At 33.1% G+C, this 22,220-nt stretch overlaps 1 protein-coding gene across 1 annotated transcript; it reads left to right on the top strand.

Moving 5' to 3' along the window:
* The first annotated feature begins 10,850 nt into the window (after nucleotides 1-10,850).
* Nucleotides 10,851-13,008, top strand: LOC118645672. The gene has a single exon (XM_036287279.1). The coding sequence runs from the start codon at nucleotides 10,885-10,887 to the stop codon at nucleotides 12,898-12,900; it is 2,016 nt and encodes a 671-aa protein (XP_036143172.1). The 5' UTR covers nucleotides 10,851-10,884; the 3' UTR covers nucleotides 12,901-13,008.
* Nucleotides 13,009-22,220: the final 9,212 nt, after the last annotated feature.

The raw sequence follows: 22,220 nt of genomic DNA, 5'->3' as shown, positions 1-22,220 counted from the left end.
ATACTCAGCTTGAGTATTTTTTTAAGTGTTATTTTCAGTGTTTTTTTCGTAAGGGAAATTTAAGTTATACCAACGTCCTGAGCCGAACAAAATGTAATCTCAATTTAACTTATATAGGTTAAATTGAGGTTACATTTTTTTCACCAGTTTTAACGTTGGTGTAAGTAATTTTTGTAAACTTTGCTTTCGTACTCTGCTAGACCTGAGGTTATTTTTTTACAATTCGTAATATTTTAGGTGTAGTTTTCGTGCTTCTATTCAAACCATATAACGGCATTGGTGTAATAATGGCTTTAGAGGAAAAATATAGTTGCTTATTCTTTGATGCTATTGTAATTTTGCCATAAATACGCGAACCCAGCACTGAAAATTTATAACAAAACCCACTTTATTAATAAATGTGGAAATGATAAGTCGAAATTAGACGAATCCCTTCTAAAACATTCCAATTTACTAAATATTTTATTAAATAACTGAAATTTTCAAAACGTAGATTTTTATTTTTTTTTAATCAAAATTACTTTTAAAATAGACATGTTGTCAAAATTAACTTTAACACATTAGTGGAGCAGTCGTGGGGTAGCGGTGAGAGTGCTAGCCATCGGAACGAAGGATCCCGAGTTCAAATCCAGCCGACGCCGATTTTTCCATCGCCTAATTCAAAAGGAAAGGCAGCCCATACCCAGAGGACCGAGACACACGCACACACACAAGGGGTCGATCTGTCGTGGCTCACACACACGGGTGGAGAATCTTTCTATTTCGTCGACGCGACAATGTGGAAGGCACACATGCCGAATTCGAGAGTAGCTAGCTCTCTCGATGTATTATTTTATGTATTATTTTAATCCTTTAAATTGTTAATGAAATGCGTTAAAAAATATTAATCTAAATATACTAGAAAATGGATTATTTGTCTTCCTCTTTGAGGAATGAAAATGGCGAAGTCGGCGTTCCACACTATATCAAACTTTAACGTTGGGAATTACGTATTAAAGTCGCACGAAAAGTGTGGTGCAGAGTATAACGTCAGGCGAACGTTAAATACCTTAACGTCGGATAATAGAACTTAAACCGTTTTATATTTGACGTTGGAAAAGTGATAAAAAAAGCACGTCGTAATTTTAACGTAAGACAACGTCCAAAAAACGTTGGTATCATTTTTTAATTATAAGTTACATTTTCTAACTTTCTTGGACCGCTTACAACGTGATTAGTAGAAAAGTAGTCCATAGTCGGAAAGTTAACCGAAAAATGCTGCTTGGGCAGTCACACTGTGCCTGACGATTATTAAGTACGCGTGCAAGCACTGTGCAGTCATTGTGCAAACATTTTGTTATCTGGGAACACTCTAAGGACCGTATTCATAGTCGTAGATCGATCCGCGATTGATCCTTATTTCAGGCGAGCTAGGTTTAAACCAAAGTTCACGTCTCACGCCGTAGTTACAATTATAAACATTTCTTAAAAGCAGCTTATGTAAATCGTATTTTAGCGAAAACTTGGATTCATCGCTCAGGCGAACTGCAAATTGAACCACAATTTACGATTGAAACAGGATTTAACTGAGAATCGTATCCGTGCATTACGAATTCTAAAGTATATCACCGTAAATCATTTTAACATTATTTTAAGTTACAAATAAAATATTTTTGGTTACGTCATAAAAAAGAACTCGCAAATATAAAATGTGTGTCAAGAAAAGACCAATTTACTCTGAAACTGAGAAAACTTTACTTAAGGAGCTTGTTCTCAAATACAGTCATATTATCAAAAATAAAAATACCGATAGCACTAGTAATAAGCTAAAAAGTCAAACGTGGGATAAAATTTCGGAAGAATATAATCAATGCTCCAGTATAATGCAAAAAGTACGTTATTAGATATTTTTAAATAAACAAATATAATTTATTTTCTATGCTCTACATTATCTTATTTTTTTAAATTATCACTTTATATATAGATAACGGTAAAACAATTACAATCTTTATGGAAAAATATAAAACATCGCCAAAGAAAAATATTAATATCAGAAAAACAGTATCGACATCGGTCCGGTGGCGCACAAGGACAACCTGACGTACCTATTGATCCGCTAGTTGCTGGTGCTGTGCAACATCTTATAGTCGAGATACCAAATGTAATCGACTGTGATACTTCCGAGAAAGAAATGATCGGTACAGTGTTGCGCCAAAGTATTTGTATTGTAAGTAATTTTTTAAATATAGCTATAGTACAAATTATCTATTCAAGAAGTTTAATTATTAAATCTATTAAAATCATTAGATAACAGTACTCTTGAAGATACGAACGATTAACTTTTTGAGAAAAATGATGCATCTATTCCAACAGTTATTGCTATTGCTACGCCACAGCATATGGGTAGATAATATTATCATATTAGTAAAAATGAATAAATATAAGTCTAATTAAATGCGTACGCACACGCGTGCACACATGTAAATATTCCAGATAGTACAGAATATTTATTATAAATATTCATATATACACTGGCGCAAAAAAAACAAGACAAAAATTTTGACCGATTTTTAGGCAATTTTCAAAGTAATGCAACTTTGCGAAAAATCATCCAAATTACATGTACTTTTTTTTTAAATTAAAGGGCAAAGACTCTACTTTAAGAATCCCTAGGCGAAAGTTTGATTTATTAAGTGCAAACTCTTTGTATCGCACGAAAACCAAATGTTTTTTTTAATTAAAAAAAGTAAAAGTTTGTTATCATTTTTCACAAGTTTCTCGTTAAAATTTGGCTAATATTAATCAAGATTCTTAAAGTTCATTCTTTTCTAAGCAATTTCAAAAAAAATACATGTCGATACGATGGTTTTTGTTGATTGCACACGAGTTTGAAATTTGCACTGCATTTTAGGATATTTTAGCAAATAAATACGGTATTTTTTTAATATCATGAATTTTGAGTATAAATATGATATTGCACATTGATTTTATTCGTATTGAACGCAATCATACCGCTGTCATCAAAGTGACCTGATCTGCACCACGTAGAGAATGACGATCGGATTTTGTACATCACGTGACTCTGAAATTCATCGGTGGAAATTTGTACTTACTGATCTGAATGTAACGGATAGCTGACGCACCAATTTCATTGAGGTCAACAGAAGATCACATTTATTTATACTCATAAACCCACACATACACGTCAACATACATATACACATACTGATACATAAAAAATAAAAGTTCAAATTTTATTTTAAAAAATTAGTCTTTTCAGGGCCACATGATGTACAAAATCCGATCGTCATTCTCCACGTGGTGTAGATCAGGTCTAAGGTTCCCAGACGTCCGGCTTTAGCCGGACATGTTTGACTTTTTACAGTTGAGTTCGGCTAAAATTATACTTGTCCGGCCTGTCCGGATTTGTTAGGCTTTTGTCTAACAAATTTGCACATAATAAAAATATAGCACTTTTTCTTACAAAACAAAAAGTAAGCGACTAAGGCAAGCGACAATCAAATTGCGCCGTCCCGCGCCAGTCCCGCCACTCGTCATCGCCCCCTTTTCTCGCTCGTCCGCCGCTCAGTCCTGTCCAATCTAGTCCAGTCACGCACACAGCGTAAGCAGTACACCGTGCACATAACGTGTTGTTATCATTGTGCGCTTATGAACGCTCTTTACATTTATTAAATAAACGGTGGACACATTTGATAAGCTGATTAATAATTTCAGTTTCATTTAATAATATATAATAGGTACGAATTAATTTTATTAGTAAAGTGTAATTACATTTTCAGCAAAGTTATATTTTTTACAATCCACGAATTATTTTTAACTTATATTTCTAAAATTTTTAGCTTTAAACTATTTTTACAGACAATTAATTGCTTTCAAATCTCACAATGTCGAAAAGAAAACGTATTTTCAGACAGTTTAAAATAACAATACAAAATGTTTAAACCGAGGAAGGAATCGTGGAAAGCAAAATGCGAGGTGTGTGATCAAGTCATTTCCATAGCTAATAAGGGAAAAGCTGATTTAATTAAGCATTTACAAACTGAAAAACATAAGAAAAAATCCAAGACATAGCTTCAACATCGAAAATGGATAGTTTTCTACAAACTAATGTCAACGAGAGCAATTATCGCAATGTTCAAGCTGCAGAGGCTACTTTAGTGTATTATACCATCCAACACCATCAGTCTTTTAATTCATTAGATTGTACAATTCCACTTTGTAAGTGTATTTACTCGGATTCACAAGTTGCCAAAGATGTGTCCTGTGGCCACATAAAAGCCAAAGCCATTTAAAAAAACGTTTTAGGCCCCTATGTTCTTCAAAATGTTTTAAATGATGTGTCAAAAATTCGGACTGTCCCGATTGCGCACATAAGTGATTGGACACAGTCGCAGTTGGACACGGACTCGATTGGACACAGTCGCAATTGGACACGGACTCGATTAGACACAGACCCGATTGGACACGGACTCAATGCAGAATAACAATGCAGAATATTATTCTGAACTATTAATATTAGCGAAATATTATTTTGCTATTCCAGGCCATAATGCAAACATCGAAAGAGTGTTCTCTTTGATAAACACTCAATGGTCAAAAGAACGGAATAAATTAGAAACAAGTACAATAATTAATATGCTGTACCTACAGTGCAATATGAAATTAACGTGTCAAGAATTTTACAAAATAATTTCTAAGGAAAATGACATACTTAATAAAGTAAGCTCAAGTGCTAAGTACCTGAAATCTATTAGCAATAGGAATGAGACAGATTAAGACTGAGTTTAGTTGATTTGTTATTGAGTACTGCTTTTATTTTTTATGTGATATTATGCCGAATGTTAATTACCTATTAGTTTATAGCAATAATTTTTTATTTAGTTTAATAAATATAATGTTATTTTATTATGTAAAAAATTACGATTTGTTTCTTTTGTGAAAAATTTAATTTTAGTACAAAATACTAATTTTTGAGATTTTATAATTATAATTGTCATTTATTATAATAAGAAGATAAATTTTATTTTTGTAATAAAACAGTTACATCGTTTTTTTTAATAAAGAAAATGACAATTTGTTTTTCATTTTTATGTGCTTTTAATGTGCCAAATATTAATTTTTAGTTTGATAATAAACCTATTTCATGTATGAAAAAACTTGTGTTTTATTTTTTTATATGTAGTATTAAACGTGTGTGTGTGTGTGTGTGTGTGTGTGTGTGTGTGTGTGTGTGTGTGTGTGTGTGCGTGTGCGTGCGTGCGTGCGTGTGTGTGTGCGTGTGTGTGTGCGTGCGTGCGTGCGTGCGTGCGTGCGTGCGTGCGTGCGTGCGTGCGCGCGCGTGCTAGCACTTCATATCAAACAAACGTAATAAATGCTGTTTTTTTAAATAAAAAAATACTATCCGGGTTTTAGGCTAAAATGTCCGGCTAAATTAACAGCTGTATTTGGCTTTTCTGATTTTTAATCTGGCAAGCCTAATCAGGTCACTTTGATGACAGCGGTATGATTGAGTTCAACACGAATAAAATCAATGTGCAATATCATTGTTGTGAGTGCGCGACACTCACACAAACTTTACTTGCAATAACAATAAGGGTGTCGAGTGACACCTCGCGCGACGACACCGTCCGGCCTTGCTACCGGGCATCGCACCGGCCTTCACACCGGGCAATATATCCGGTTACTACTCATTCTGCCACCCGAAATCTCCTGATTTCCGGTGGAATGCGCCTAGCTAGCAATTGCTGGCTAAGCTAGTGCACGGGCCAAAGGCCCGTGACCGCGAGTGACATGCCTTGGTAACAAGCCGAAAAGCTGAGTATATAAAGACCGCGGAAAGAGAACGAGTGGGCTCATTATTAATAATAATAGCGACGAGTCTATGTCGCTCGTCGAATCTACAAACTATACTTATTAGTAATACATCTTTCGGGTTCGCTAAAGAAATTGTAAAGGAAAAACAAATATATATCTCTTGTTATCAACTCTCGGCGTTATCTTTTGGAAACCTGATCCCGAGGAGTCATCGGCAGCGATCCCGCACTGTATCCCGAGACGAGGGATACAACATCATATTGATACTCAAAATTTATGATATTCAAGAAATACCGTATTTATTTGCTAAAATGCAGGCAAATTTCAAACTCGTGTGCAATCAACAAAAAACATCGTATCGACATGTATTTTTTTTTTATTGCTTAGAAAAGAATGAACTTTAAGAATCTTGATTAATATTAGCCAAATTTTAACGAGAAACTTGTGAAAAATGATAACAAACTTTTACTTTTTTCAATTAAAAAAAACATGTTTGGTTTTCATGCAATACAAAGGGTTCGCACTTAACAAATCAAACTTTCGCCTAAAGATTCTTAAAGTAGAATTTTTACCCTTTAATTTAGAAAAAAGTACATGTAATTTGGATCATTTTTCACAAAGTTGCATCACTTTGAAAATTGCCAAAAAATCGGTCAAAATTTTTGTCTCGTTTTTTTGCGCCAGTGTATTTTATAAATTTATTTTCAAAAAATATTTTTTAAAGATTATATAATTATTTTTCATAAATCATTTAAAAATGATACAAAAAGTATTATTAACAATATGTAGAATATATTTTTAAAATGTACTGAAAAATATACAGGGAGTCCCAGAGCATACTGGTCACTGTTCATAAAAAGGTAGATGGGATCGAGATGAACATAAAAGGTCAATATTGTTGTGGGTTTGGTCTGCTAATAATCGAGATATAAATTTTTTAAATTATGCGAATGAGAGCGCGCCTTGCGCGCCGAAGGAAGGGCTCGAGCCGCTCGAGCCATAGCACGGCCTACTGTCTCAAGCATTGGCTGCCGGCGGCGGCGGGGGGAAGAAGGAGAAGCGTGGCGTCGTCGCCGTTCCCACGTCTCGCCGCACCGCACCTAAGCTCGCGTCGATGGCTGCTACGGGAGTCGCGTCTCGGCCGCTATAGCGTTCGGACGTGACAGGTGTGTTCGATAGTCAGTGAATAGTCTAACAATTTCTTACGGGTGATAGATTGGTCTTGTCTGAGGTGTTATATAAATTAAAATTAAAATTGATAGAAGCTCTGAATAATGTCAAATCTTCCCCCGCTCGAACGGGGGAAACGCATAAATTCATATAGAAAAGAAAATCCAGAAGATAGGATACTGAAATTGAATAGAAAGCAGAAAGCTATTGCGAAGTCGCAAGAGTCGGAAAAGAAGAAAATGAAGGAACTGAAAAAATTATGTGAAAGAATCGAAGAGGATACAAAGGAAAATGAAGGAGAAGTAAATTTGCAAGGAATTTCGGATGCTGCTATGGATGCTTCCGCGCTAGAAGAGATCGAACCGAGTCAGCAAGGTCATACGGAATTTTATACTGTAAATATACCCACAAGTAATATGTTTGAACTGAAAACGGTCGGAGATGAATCACGTGCGTGCGGCGTGGTAAGTAGTGACTCAAATACAGTTCCTACAAGAACAGATGTTAGCCAAAGAACAAATGTACAAACCGATCGCGAAATTTATTTTAATATTAATGGTCTGTTAAAACATATTAAAGATATAGATGAATGCGAATTAAACAATTTAAAATCGCTAGGCAAAAGATTCAATAGATCATTTAAAGGATCAATTAGAGTGTCCTGTAAGATTATTAATAATGTATTAGATAGAAATAAGGGTAGGAATTGCGTTAGAATTGTTACATGGTGCCATAAAAATAAAATTATCCCTTTAAAGATAGATATGCAGAAAGCCAATTTAGCTAGTGTTGAATTTAAAAACATAAACGAAGCAAACAATTTTCTAGATTTGTCAGAGAAAGATTCCGAGAAACTCTTCATTGCTTTTATTGAAAAAAGAGTTTCCACGTGCAAGGGAGTAATTACAGACTGGCCTTTTAGTATACAAGAAATGTGGGACAATCTAATAAAGATGATATTCAAAAAATAGAACGCATGACTAAACGATCGTGGGACCAAGCAACTAATAAATATAATATTAAACCGTTAAATAATATAATTATTACCATGAAAGGAGATAAAATTAAGGAAAATTTAAAAATATATGATAACTTCACTTTTAGCCTAAGAGTCAGACCGTATGTCGAACCTGTAATGCAATGTTTTCAATGTTTCGGATACGGACATATGAAATTTCAATGTAAGAATGATACTAGATGCATTAATTGTGGTGAGATGGCACATGGCCTCTGCTCAAGAGTAACTTCGTGTCGGAACTGTGGAGGGGACCATAAATCTAATGCTAGAAATTGTCCTATCTACCAAATAAATCGTGAATTTAAAATTATAATGGCTTATAATAATTGCTCGTATCACGAAGCGAAACGTATATTATCGGGAAAAGAACAAGTACCCATACACTATGATAGATTTGTGGATCCTACTGCGTGGCCTTCAATATCAGAACGTCCGACGTTAGAAATAGCTCGCGAAAAGAAACATGTACCGAACAGAAGTCGAATTCAGAGTTTAGACCCATCAAACAATACAACAACAGTCAACAAGGACAAATTAAAAGTAATGTGGCTTATTTAAGAGAACGGGATAACGTAGAAAAGAGAAAGTTAAACTATAACACACATTTCGCTCAATTTAATCATAGACAAAATGAAATAGCTAAGGACAATTACGGTATAGCTCTAAAATCACAACAAGTTAAAGTAAGAGATAGTAATTATAAAGAAAATATAAGCCCTGAAATAGCTGAAAATATTTCAATTATAGAAGTAATGTGGAAGAATTCTAGAGAATTCAGAAAGATAGTTATAGATTTGGCTGAAAGATTTAATTCAAAAGTCAGTGATAGTAGTAGTAGTAATAATAGACAAATAGATCATTATAACTTGAACGAACATATAGACGAGGAAAAAATAAGGCAAAATAGACAAAAAATGAATAAACATTTATTTGAACTGAGTAAAATCAAAGAGGCTACGGCCACCTTAAAAAGAAGTTGGTCAAGTAGAGAGAATGATAATAATACCCAATTACGTTAATTAATTAGCTAAGCTAGTTTTGTGGAATGCTAGGGGGATAAAAGCTAAAAAAGCGGAAATTAGCAATAACATTTTAGATTTCGATATAGCTGCTCTTACGGAAACAAAAACTAATTTTAAACAAACTTTGTATTTTACAGGATATAAAACTATAAAATCTGATAATCGAAATAATAGTGGTGGGGTGGCCCTTTTGGTAAAAAATTGCATTGAATTTGATATTATTAAAGATTGGAATGTTAGATCGAAAAATTTTGATATAATAGGTATTAGGACAAAAAATTTATCAATTAATTTGAATATTATAGTTATCTATAGAAAACCTGGTTCTGTTGAAGGTATGACAACATGGCAGGATTTGTTGAAGTTTGATGGGAATGATCAGGATTCAATAGTTATGGGCGACTTTAACGCTCACCATAGTATATGGAATTGCAGAAACACAGATTATAATGGAGAAAGATTATATTTATCAATGCTTAATAAGGGTTATATATGCCTCAATATGAATACAATGTCTAGACTTAACTATAACAACGAGTCTCCATCAAATTTGGATTTAATCTTTACAAATAACAATTTATCAGATTTTATAGATTATAAACAAATAAACGATACTTGGGAATCGGATCACTTTCCCATTAGATTGGTAATAGATTTAATATTTATCCCATACAATAAACTTTCTAATAGAATATCAAAAAAACTTACAGATTGGACTCGGTACTCAAAAATAATTGAAGATAAATGGCCCATTGAAAAAAAATTTAATCAATGCCAGACCGACCCGACAGAATTTTTTAATTTTTACAATAAAGTTATTAGGGTTATGATAGAATCAGTTAATATCGCATCAGGGAAAAAGGGAAATAATACAATAGATGGTAATAACAAAAAGAACGCTAATCATAAAGGCAATAGTATACAACGCAGTTAAAAAAAAAAGAAGTATAAACAGCAAGTTAGATGGTGGGATAAAGAGTGTCAGGATATGTTTGATATCAGGAAAACAAAATTTAATAGATGGAGACACACAAAAGACAAACAAGATTTTATAATCTACAAAAAATACAGAGCTTTAGCCAGGAAAACTGTCAATCAAAAAAAGAATGAATGTTTCGTTAGATTTTGTTCTAGTATAAATAGATTTACAAGTTTTACATATGTGTGGAATGTCATGAGAACCTTTAAGAATGTTAAGAAACGGATTAATTGGAATATATGGCAAATAAAAGATAGAGAAACGGAAGTATGTAACACTATTGAGGCTTTGTCCCCGGCATGGGTGATGGGAGATAGGACGGTATCGAAATTTATAATCAACGCATCAACGTATTACGAGCTAGATCAAGAATGTGAAATGAATGAATTAATTAGAGCTTTGAATATGGTTAGAAGAGATTCGGCTCCAGGTTTAGATCACGTAGATTATTTAATGATTAAACACTTACCTAAAATTGCTCAAAATACTTTGTTAGACATATATAATTGTATTTGGAAGACTGGATTTATTCCAGATGACTGGAAAAAATTTCAAGTAATCTTTATAGATAAAGTCGGAAAAGAAAAGGTCCGTCCTATCGCCCTATCTTCTTGTGTTGGGAAAATTATGGAACGCCTTGTAAATGAGCGGCTTATCTGGTGGTTGGAAAAGGAGAAGATATTATCACATACACAAAATGGTTTCAGAAGAGGCAGATCTTGCGCGGAGAATTTAGTCAAATTATTTGCAGATGTTAAGAGTTCCATGCTAGTTGGTAATTACTCCCTTGCTGGTTTTTGGACATTGCATCGGCATATGACAATGTGGATTTGGATATCCTCTTACAGAAGCTAAAAAATATTAGATGTCCGCCAGGTATTATGTTGTTTCTACTAAAGTGGCTTGTACCGCGCGAAACAGAGTTTGTTGTGAGTAGCCAAAAATACGTTAAGAAATATGTCGGCAGAAGACTTCCACAGGGAGCCGTTCTTAGTCCTGTCTTATATGCACTATATACCAACGAAATCACAAAGGGTGTAACGAATGATATTAATGTGTTACAGTTTGCGGATGACATCGCGATATATATTAGTAGTAATTCAAGAATAAATAATAGAATTTTATTAGAAGTTGCGATTGACAAAGTTAGGAAAAACCTTGAAATGTTAGGCTTATCACTAGAACCAAAAAAAACTAATTTAGTAGAGTTTTCGAAGACTGGATTTGATAGAAATCAATACATTAAGATTAAGGGTACTAAGATTATGAATCAACGTTCGGCAAAGTTTTTAGGTGTGTGGTTTGATAACCATCTCTCCTTCAGTAAACATATAACAGAAATTAGAGGTAAGGTAAATAAAGCTAATTCTTTATTGCGATATCTTGGCGGTGTATCGAGAGGTATAGAAGTCAATACGTCACTTATGTTATATAAAAGCTTAGTAAGATCTATTATGGATTATGGCTCTTTTGTTTATGCCCCTAATAATTATAATTTACAACTAAAATTAGAAAGAGGACAATTCCTTGGAATCAGAACAGCATTAGGATATCGCAATAGTACTCCAAAAAATGTTATTATGGCAGAGTCAAAAATTATGTATATTAGAGACAGAGCACTTATGCTAGCAAAAAATTTATGTATTAAAATCTTTAAATATGGAGAAAACACGATCAGGAATAGTTTGTGTTTACTGAGGGAGAGAGAGCTATATGCAAATTATAGAAACCCGGCCACTTGTAGAAGTGTAATTGGAAAGGCATGGGATCATATTATGGTAAATAGAAAGAAAGTAGGTTCACCACTAGATACGTTTGAACTGTGGAATATGTCATATAAACAAATAACTGATAGAATAGATTATGATGAGGAGATCGGTGAAACAATTAAAATATTAAAACCTAATAAGATTCCATGTAACAGTAACGATATTAAGAGCTACAATTATCAAGATATTAATTTAATTAGAGAGGTTCAACATAAATATGAACTATCGGAAAACTCATTAATTATATATACGGATGGATCGAGTGGTGAACAATGCACTTCTGTGGGTGCCGGTTTGGTTTTTGAAGAACATGAAATAGGCTATTATATAAGTTTGCCGAAACAATGCTCTATATTCTCTGCGGAAGCGTTTGCTATTAAGACTGCCATGGAATTAGCTATGAATAAAAGTATAGATAGAGATAATGTAATAATTTTTTCGGATTGTAAATCGGTCTTACAAGCTCTTAAAAACAATAGATTAGATGTATATCAGAATAAGTATATATTAGAAATTAAAAGACTGCACTCTAGATTCAAAAAATCGACTAACAATAAAAAAAAGATGATATTCGTTTGGATCCCATCGCATCGAGGTCTGACTGGTAATGAACTCGCGGATATGTTGGCGAAACAAGGTGCGGAAGAGCCAGCCTCATCTGAAATAGAGATACCGATAAGTGATCTACGAAGATTTTATAAAGAGGAATCATGGTCCCTTACTCAGGAAAAAATCAAGAACGAATTTAGATATAAAGGAATGTTTTACTATAATAATTACTATAACAAAAATAGTAAAAAGCCATGGTTTAGTTCGATGAACACTGAAAGATATTTTGTTACATTAATTAATAGATTAAGAGCTAATCATTACAATTTAAATGCCTCACTAGCAAGAAAAAATTATATACCGGATTCAAGATGTGAATGTGGAGCTGAGTCAGAAGATTTCGATCACCTGGTATGGCAGTGCCACAGGTATAACGCGGATAGAATTGATATGGGCATCCAGTTGTATCGTCGTAACATAGATGGTGTGGAGAGCATTACAGAGCTTATTAGAAAAGAGAATTGGAAGAAATTGTACGTGATATACAAGTTTGTCAAGAAAACAGGAAGAGTAATTTAAAACTGAGTCTCGAGAGCGAGCAATATTATTATAACACCTTACGACGTCATATGACCACATATCCCCGTGGGAGGTCGAGCACGTCTGGTTTTCGTCTTAGGACGTAAACTAACCTCCAAACCCCCCCCCCCCGATGGCTGCTACGCACACTCGCAATTACATGACGAGATTATAAATTATTAATAAAAATAGGACAAATTTAAATCGTAATAAACTTTTGTAAATAAGAAAGTCGAAAGAGAGAAAACGATGGAAACGTATGGAACCTGCAAATAATATAACATTTGCCGCATCAAATTCTCTCATCGTTTTTTATGGAATATTAAATTAACGAAGATTTGTCACGATTGATTCTTTATACATTCTCCTTTCGTAACCATCTTATTAAAAAATTACGAAATGCACAAAATACTATCCCTAATATGCACTCTTTGTAAAATAACACAATAGAAAAATATTTACGTTTGATTTAACGACTTCAGGATAAATTATTCGATGCAACTTCTACGGTAATTATAGGTAATTAGAGATCAATGTTATGTCAAGTATCGTTAGTATGGTTAACTAGAAATGATTTCTTTTGTATATGATAGAGAACTTCGAATTTCTTCTATCGTTAATACATTATGAGTCACTGAAAATCTGTCGTAATTAATAATGCAATTAAAAGTAGAAGAAACTGTAAGTTTTCTATGGTTATAAAAGAAAATCCTTCGTTGTGTTAACAATACATGATATTGAACATTATAATTTTTAAGCATAATTATCGTAGCATCGCGCCTAAGCTATCGTGAAATTGTTACATCAAGAGGAAAGATTTTTCTGTGTTATAACAAAGAGTGTAACATACTATGATATTAAGCGCATTTTAGTATGACACCTCTCTCTCCCTCTCTCTCTCTCTCTCTCTCTCTCTCTCTCTCTCTCTCTCTCTCTCTCTCTCTCTCTCTTCCTCTTTCCCTCTCAAGCACTACGTAGTACACAAATACAATAAATATTACCACGTTTAACAACATCTTTAGTTTGTACTATTCTACTTTCATTATGTGTAATTTGAATAAAATTTTAACAATTATCATTTCTTTATATTTTTAGTGTTACACACGATCGAAAAAAAATTATCAAAAATTATCACTAAAACTGCGATAAATAATCAGCACGATACTTTCTTTCTGAGTGTCGTATCGTGTTTAATGTTAAAAATGTTAAAAAATAGTAATCTTGTTAAAAAAATTTTATGACATTTAATGAAACTTTAATAATATTGATTGGAACTGTTGTTGAAAATGACGTTTATCGTGTTTCTGTAAATACTTTAGAGGGAAAGATATTCCTGCTAAATTACAAAGTATAAAAGTACAAAGTTCAATTTTACATACGAATCAAGAGTAAATAAAAAATTCAATAATGAATAAAAGAATTCAGAGTTTCTTCTACCTTTAATTGCATTATGAATTACGACAGATTTTCAGTGACTCATAATGTATTAACGATAGAAAAAACTCGAAGTTCACTATCATATACAAGAGAAAATCCTTTGTAGTTAACCATACTAACGATACTTGACATAACATTGATCTCTAATTACCTATAATTACCGTAGAAGTCGCATCGAATAATTTATTCTGAAGTCGTTAGATCAAACGTGAATATTTTTCTATCGTGTTATTTTATAAAGAGTGCATATTAGGGATAGTATTTCGTGCATTTCGTAATTTTCTAATAAGATGGTTACGAAAGGAGAATGTATAAAGAATCAATCGTGATAAATCTTCATTAATTTAATATTCCATAAAAAACGATGAGAGAATTTGATGCAGCAAATATTATATTATTTGCAGGTTCCATACGTTTCCATCGCTTTCTTTTTTTCGACCTTCTTATTTACAAAAGTTTATTACGATTTAAATTTGTCCTATTTTTATTAATAATTCATAATCTCGTCATGTAATCGCGAGTGTGCATAGCAGCCATCGACGCGAGCTTAGGCGCGGTGCGGCGAGACGTGGGAACGGCGACGACGCCACGCTTCTCCTTCTTTCCCCCGCCGCCGCCGGCAGCCAATGCTTGAGACAGTAGGCCGTGCTATGGCTCGAGCGGCTCGAGCCCTTCCTTCGGCGCGCAAGGCGCGCTCTCATTCGCATAATTTAAAAAATTTATATCTCGATTATTAGCAGACCAAACCCACAACAATATTGACCTTTTATGTTCATCTCGATCCCATCTACCTTTTTATGAACAGTGACCAGTATGCTCTGGGACTCCCTGTATATGTCGATGGCAGGAACATATATATGCAAGATATACTTATTTTATTAGCTATATTGATAACTAAATTAATTTTGTATGGTGAGCCAAACAAATCTGATTTCGAGCACAAGCACATTATTTTCATTTCCTTTACTTTTTGGACGTTATTTCCACGTATATAAGGTGGTTTGCTTTAGCACATTCTCCCCTTCGACGTACGCTCTCGAACCACTTCCAACATAATCCATTAAATTACTAATGTTTATTATAAAATTTATTTTATGTTTTAATAAAACTAAAAACTCGCATACGCGCCTAATATTTGAACCGCATCGGTGCACGACTTGGGGGGTTCTGTTCGGGGCCGCTAGGGGCGCACAATACTCGCTACCCATGCCGAATATTATTATTATTAAAATTATTATTATTATTGTAAATTAATATTAATATAATTATAGTTATTTGTGTTTAAATTATTGTGTTATTTATTATATTACTATTAATATAAAATATTATATATTATAACATTAAATAAATCAATTATTACATAAATTTAATAATTGTATATATTAATATTGTTTAAATAGTCTTATGTATATTAGAATATAATATTGTATTAATATGTATTTAAAAATAAATATTTAAAGAATTATATTTATGATTAATGTTGATGATGATAATGTTGATGATAATAATGATGATGATGATGATGATGATGATGATGATGATAATGATGATGACGATGGCGATGATAATAATGATAATGATGATGATAATAATGATGATTATTTAAACTAGCATTTAAATTAAATATAAATATATTGTTTTAAATAATAATAATAGCAATAATATATCGTATATTAACGATATATTACAGTTTAAAAAGTAAAATATAAAAACTGTATTTTAACAACTGAATTATATTTACTTTTTAATTATTGTATGTCTATATTTTTGTAAAATGTCAAAACGTAAAGTAGAGCGTACCTTAGAAGAGAAAGAGGAGTTTCAGCAACGACGTCGTGAAAAACACGCGGAGTATCAACGTCGTCGTCGCCAGAATATGTCAAAAATAAATAATTGTAGAAATCATGTTTGTATCGCTGGTACAATACATAATAATCGTATAATAAAGTTGAATGATGAAGTTGGAGAAAATTTCTCAGATGTTACCTTAGCACACAAACGAGTTATTTGTATTTCCGATACAATACATGATAATCGTGTTATAGAATAAAATTGGCGAAAAAATTCTACAAATATTATACCGACGAATATTAGATTGACCACGTGCAGAATATCAATTCCATTATCGATCACGAAAAAAACAACAGCCTCGTTTAAATATCAATAGTGCAACATTAATTAATGAGATAGTTGAATATTATATTGGTCCTATGGACGTGTCTTGTGTTCATTGTAACGCAAAACATTTTGCATCTGAAAAAATATCTAATAAAGGAAATTCATTTCATGATTGTTGTAATTATGGTGCGATGTATATTAGAACCTTTGCCTCAATTTCCACAATTCCTTCGTTATTTATTTGATAGTAGTCATGCAAAATCAAATAATTTTTTCTAACATATTCGTAGTTACAACAGTTCATTTTCATTCGCATCATTTAACGCTAATTTAGTTAATTTTGGAAATAGGAGACCTGATCCATATTGTTTCAAAATACATGGCCAAATTTATTATCAAATTAATATAGCATTGTATACTGATCAAAATCAAAATCCTACTTACGGTCAGCTTTTTATTGTAGATTCTAATGAAGCTATAAATTATCGTCTTAATGAAAATTCAAATTTAGATTTTGAAATCGTACAAAATCTTGAATATATAATTGAAGAGAGAATTGAAGCGAGAATTGAATATTTGCTCACTCTTATCAAATGATAAGTGAAGAATTAGAAAATCAACAATTAGAAATAAAATCTGGAGAATCGTTGCCAGAATTACAATTATTATTTACGTTAAAACCAAGTATGGATCGACGCCGATATAATGCTCAAAGAATTAATGAAGTTGCTGCTGTTTTTCGTACAACTGCTGATGGAGAAATTCCAGAATCATACGTAAGAGTACGTAATAGAAATACCAAAACTTTGCAAAATATTAGTAGTATGGATCCAAACGTTGAACCATGGATATATCCATTGTTTTATCCACATGGTACTCAAGGATGGCATCGTCATTTAACAAAATTAAATAGTAATAAACAAATAACTCGAAGACAGTATATTAAATATCGCATGGCTATTCGTGATGAATTTAATTTTTTTTTATTAGGACATCGTCTATTTCAACAGTGGCTTGTAGATAGTTATGTAAAAATTGAAAAGGATAAAACAGATTATTGCAAAGCTCATCAAAAAGAATTGCGCACTGAAACATATCAAGGATTAAGAGATTATATGCAAACTATAGCGAATAATTTAAATGGATGTATTGGGAAAATGGTTATACTTCCATCCACGTTTATTGGATCACCACGAAATATGTTTCAAAATTATCAAGCTGCAATGTTCGTAAATTTGGAAAACCAGATCTTTTTATTACAATAACTTGCAATCCAAAATGGCGTAAAATCGAAGAAAATCTTTTGCATGGTCAACAAGCTTCAGGTAGATCTGACATTTGTACACGTGTATTTAACATTAAAAAGGATTATTTAATTGATTTTATTGTAAAACAAAAATTTTTTGGTGAAATAGCAACTTTTGTATATGTCATTGAATTTCAAAAACGCGGTTTGCCACATGTTTGTCCACATGTTGATTACTTTAAAACACAATTTCAAAATAACAACTCCACAGATTGTTAACAAATATATCTTTGCTGAAATTCCTGATCCTTATGAAAATCGTACTTTACATGACATAGTTATGAGACACATGATTCATGGACCTTGTGGCGATTGGTGTTTGATAGATGGAAAATGTTCAAAACATTATCTAAAATCCTATTGCAAAGAAACCAGAATGGATGAAGATGCTTATACCTATTATCGTCGACAAAATAACGATAGAAGTTTTGAACGCCCTGGTGGATATATAGTTGATAATCGCTATGCAGTTCCACATTGCTCTATTTTATCGATTATATTTAATTGTCATATTGTTTCAAGTATCAAATCGGTTAAATATCTATAAATATATTTATAAAGGACATGATGCTGCTGCTATTACAATTGAACTAGTAACAGAAAATATAATTATAGATCATGATGAAATACATGATTTTATAGAAGCTCGTTATGTTGGACCTGTAGAAGAGAGCTGGCATATTCTTGAAAAAAAATTACAAGATAAAAGTCATACTATAATGCGTTTTCCTGTCTATCTTCCTAATGAACAAAATATTATAATTGAAAATGGATCCGATGAAGATACAATAACTTCTGCTTTAGATCAAGTTACTATGTTAATAGATTATTTTGCATTGAATTCTCGTGATAAAGCAAAACAATATTTGTATATAGAAATTCCATGCCATTATACTTTTAAAAAAGAAAAAATTAACGGTAGAAATATGTATCGCGTTGGAGCAAATGCAAGAGTCATTATAATTGTATAGGACGAATGTATTCCGTTAGTCCAAAACAAACTGAATTATATCATTTACGACTATTATTACTCATCGTAAAGGGAGCTACGAGTTTTGAGAATTGTTGTACCCCTCGTTGTGAGTACGATTTGGGATCGCTGCCAGAGATCTCGCGAGGAAGGTATTTGGTCACTCACACCGTTAGTTGTATTGAACACTTTTATTCTTGTGTAACGTACGCGGGAACATTTAAACTAAATTGTAATAATTACTTAAAAAAAACTAAATTTAAATAATAGAATATATGAGTATTAATTTCTTATTCGGTTGCTGTATTGATTTCTTATTCGGTTGCTGGCATTATCAAGTGCAGGTCGATATCGGAATCAAAATCGATTGAGCATAGGGTTACACCCTGAGACAAAACCTTCCTCCTCCACAAGAAAATAAGTTTGCGTAGGGGAAAAAAATGCGGCTTAAGTAGAGGGAAATTAAGTATAAATAAATGAGCTAAATGCTCAGCGTCAGTGAGTCTTAATCTCAGTCTTAGTCTTAAATCTTAAGTCTTAAGTCTAAGTCAATTGCGATACTACTCGGGTTAGTCCGACAGTTATTCAGTTAGTCTGGGATTGTCGTGATCTTAAACTTGAGCGTTCTTAAATCAAAGTCCTTAGTGGACCAATTCTAGAATTCAGGCTCAGTTTGTTGTTTCGAAGTAGATTTTGGAATTAAAGGTAATTTAGTTAAATACTTCTCAAGTTCATTTAGTTTTCCTTTCAATCTCTGTCGCTGCCTTTTGAGTGGCAACAGGTCAAAACTAAACTCTGTCGCTGCCTTTGAGTGGCAACAGATTCAATTCAAACTCTGTCGCTGCCGAGAGCATTGAGGCAGATCTTTCGGGCCCTGTCGCTGACATTTGTGTGGCAACAGACCTGAATCCTGACTCTCACTCAGGTGTGGCAACTGAGTGTAATTAATTTAAACTTAACTCTAATATTAAATGCCCAAAAAGGGTGGTAGGCGTGTAAGAATTAAAAAACTAAGATATCAAATTAATCAAGCGATAATCTTTAATCGTGATCCTCTGAAATTTATTTACGAATTAGATAAACTCTTGATTCAACCCTCTCAAAAGCCTAAAGAATTAAATAAATATAAACTTATCAGGATTGATTTTAAAATTAACTTTCCTCATTTCAAAAATATAAAGAAAAAAAGATCCAAGATATCAAACTTATAAAATTCGCTTTTTGGTGAAGATTAATATTTCTCACAAACTTGTCCATCCCCGGGTAAATTACTTAAATGTATTGACCCAAAACGGACATAAAATCAGAACGTGACAGGAGTAAATTTTTGGTGGCAGCGGTGGGATACAAAACGTTTGTGAGGACCAACAAAATAAAACTCAAATTCGTGATGTTTTAAGGGAAATGTGCCCGCCTTATCGTGTTGCGCGAAATTCAATAGTGATACATCAAGAATCGTACGTTGAATGGAGAGAAACCGCGCTTTGTGCCGTAGCATTATTTTTCCGAGATCAAAATAATAAAATTATTTGACGAGTGCTACAAAGATTACCCGGAATCAAATTCTTTTAGTCGGGTATATCGGCACTATTTACATTTCGGAAATCGCGAATTATTCGAGGAGTGTGAAAATTGTTGCGTAATAATAACGCGTTCATATCAAGATTGTCAAACGTGTAATATTATCCGCGACGATTTTCTACAATACTTAGAAGACTCAGAGGAAGAGCCATATAATTATTTTGACTCAACAATAGTAGCAATCACTCAAATTGTAACACCGCCAACAGAATAATAATTAGCCGGTTAACGTAAATAATTTTGAGTTAAATAAATCGCGTTAAAGTACGGCGTAAAACTTTAAAATGATACGAACACCCCGGACACCACCTCCAGAACCAGCGGAATCTTCAGAAAGAAGTTTAGAAGAAATGGACTTACAAGAAATTCGAAGGATAGTAGCACAACAACAACAAATGATTCAACAACTACAACAAAGTCAACGTTCTACCGGAATATCATCAAATCAAGGATCAGCGGGAATGGTAATAAATGAAGGAACATTAGGTAATTATCTACATTTTTCATTACGGGATGCCTTAGAAGCTGTGCCAAATTTTGACGGGGGAAATATTCCATTCATATATTTTGTCGAGGGTTGTGAAGAAGCGTTCAGCATGATCACTCCCGTTCAAGAAATAAATTTAGTTCGAGCAGTACGAAATAAATTAAAAGGAGACGCACATAAAACTATTTTAGGAAAAACATTTAATTCAATGCAGGAATTTGTAGAATTTTTGAGAACAAAATACGGTTCAAGGAAAACAGTATATGAAGCTCAAGGACGTTTAGCGTATTTATGTCAAAAGAAAGATGAAAAAGTTGTAGCATATGCGAATCGAGTCCGCGAATTAGGTAAACGAATTTTAGACGCTCAAAAAAGAGAAACCGGACAAATAAGTTTTGAATTTCGAAATTCAATTGATAAACATTTAAAGTCGAGTTTCACGCGGGGATTAAATAAAGAAATAATAATAAATAAAGAAGGAACTTTTGAAGAGGTAGAAAGTCGTGCAATTGAAGCTGAAAGAGAATTAGAGACCGCTAATATGATAAGACGCGTAGTACTTGCAGAGAATATAACGACCGAAAAACGAGCTCCAGTGCGATATATGAAAGGTGAAACCGTGACATGCCAGTATTGTAATAAGAAGGGACATACGGCAGACAAATGTTGGCAAATTAAATCTCGAGAAAATAATCGGAGTCCAAATCAAAATAAATTTTATCCACAGTCCAAAAGCTTTAATAATATTAGTAATAATAACAATAATAACCCAAGACAGTCAACATTTTCCGGAAATACGCAAAATTCAAGAAATGAAAATTCAGGCGCGATAATAACTTGCAGATATTGTAAAAAGATTGGTCATACTTTAGAAGAATGTCGGAAAAGAATATATAATAACAGTGTCCGTCAGAATGCGCAGAGTCAGGGAAACGAAAAGGTTCCCGAGAGGACAGGGGCGACCCCGGGAAATGTCAAGACTCGCCCCACGCGAATAATTTCGGGGGAACCGGAATTAAATTCCAAACAGTAAATATAGCTCAAATAGAGGAGGTCCCATCAGTAAAATTAAATAGTCAAAATTTTATTAATGATTTAAAATTTTTAATAGACAGCGGATCAGGACCAAATATTATTAAAAGAAATTTAATAACACCTGAAACCACAGTGGATAGGAAAGAAACTCTAAGACTAAGTGGAATTACAACGCACTATGTGGACACCTTAGGGCAGGCACAGGTAGACATCTTAGGATGTCCAGTCGTTTCATTTGGTCGAAGAAAATTTTCCGATTCCACAAGATGGAATTTTGGGAACAGACTTTTTCAAACAATTTCAAGCAAAAGTTAATTATGAGCGAAATCAATTAGAATGGGATAATATAAATATACCTTTTGAAGAAAAGGAAGAAATATTTGTAA

Source organism: Monomorium pharaonis, chromosome 5, assembly GCF_013373865.1.
Source record: "Monomorium pharaonis isolate MP-MQ-018 chromosome 5, ASM1337386v2, whole genome shotgun sequence".
NCBI classification, from domain to species: Eukaryota; Metazoa; Arthropoda; class Insecta; order Hymenoptera; family Formicidae; genus Monomorium; species Monomorium pharaonis.
This window is presented reverse-complemented; position numbering and strand designations above follow the sequence as displayed.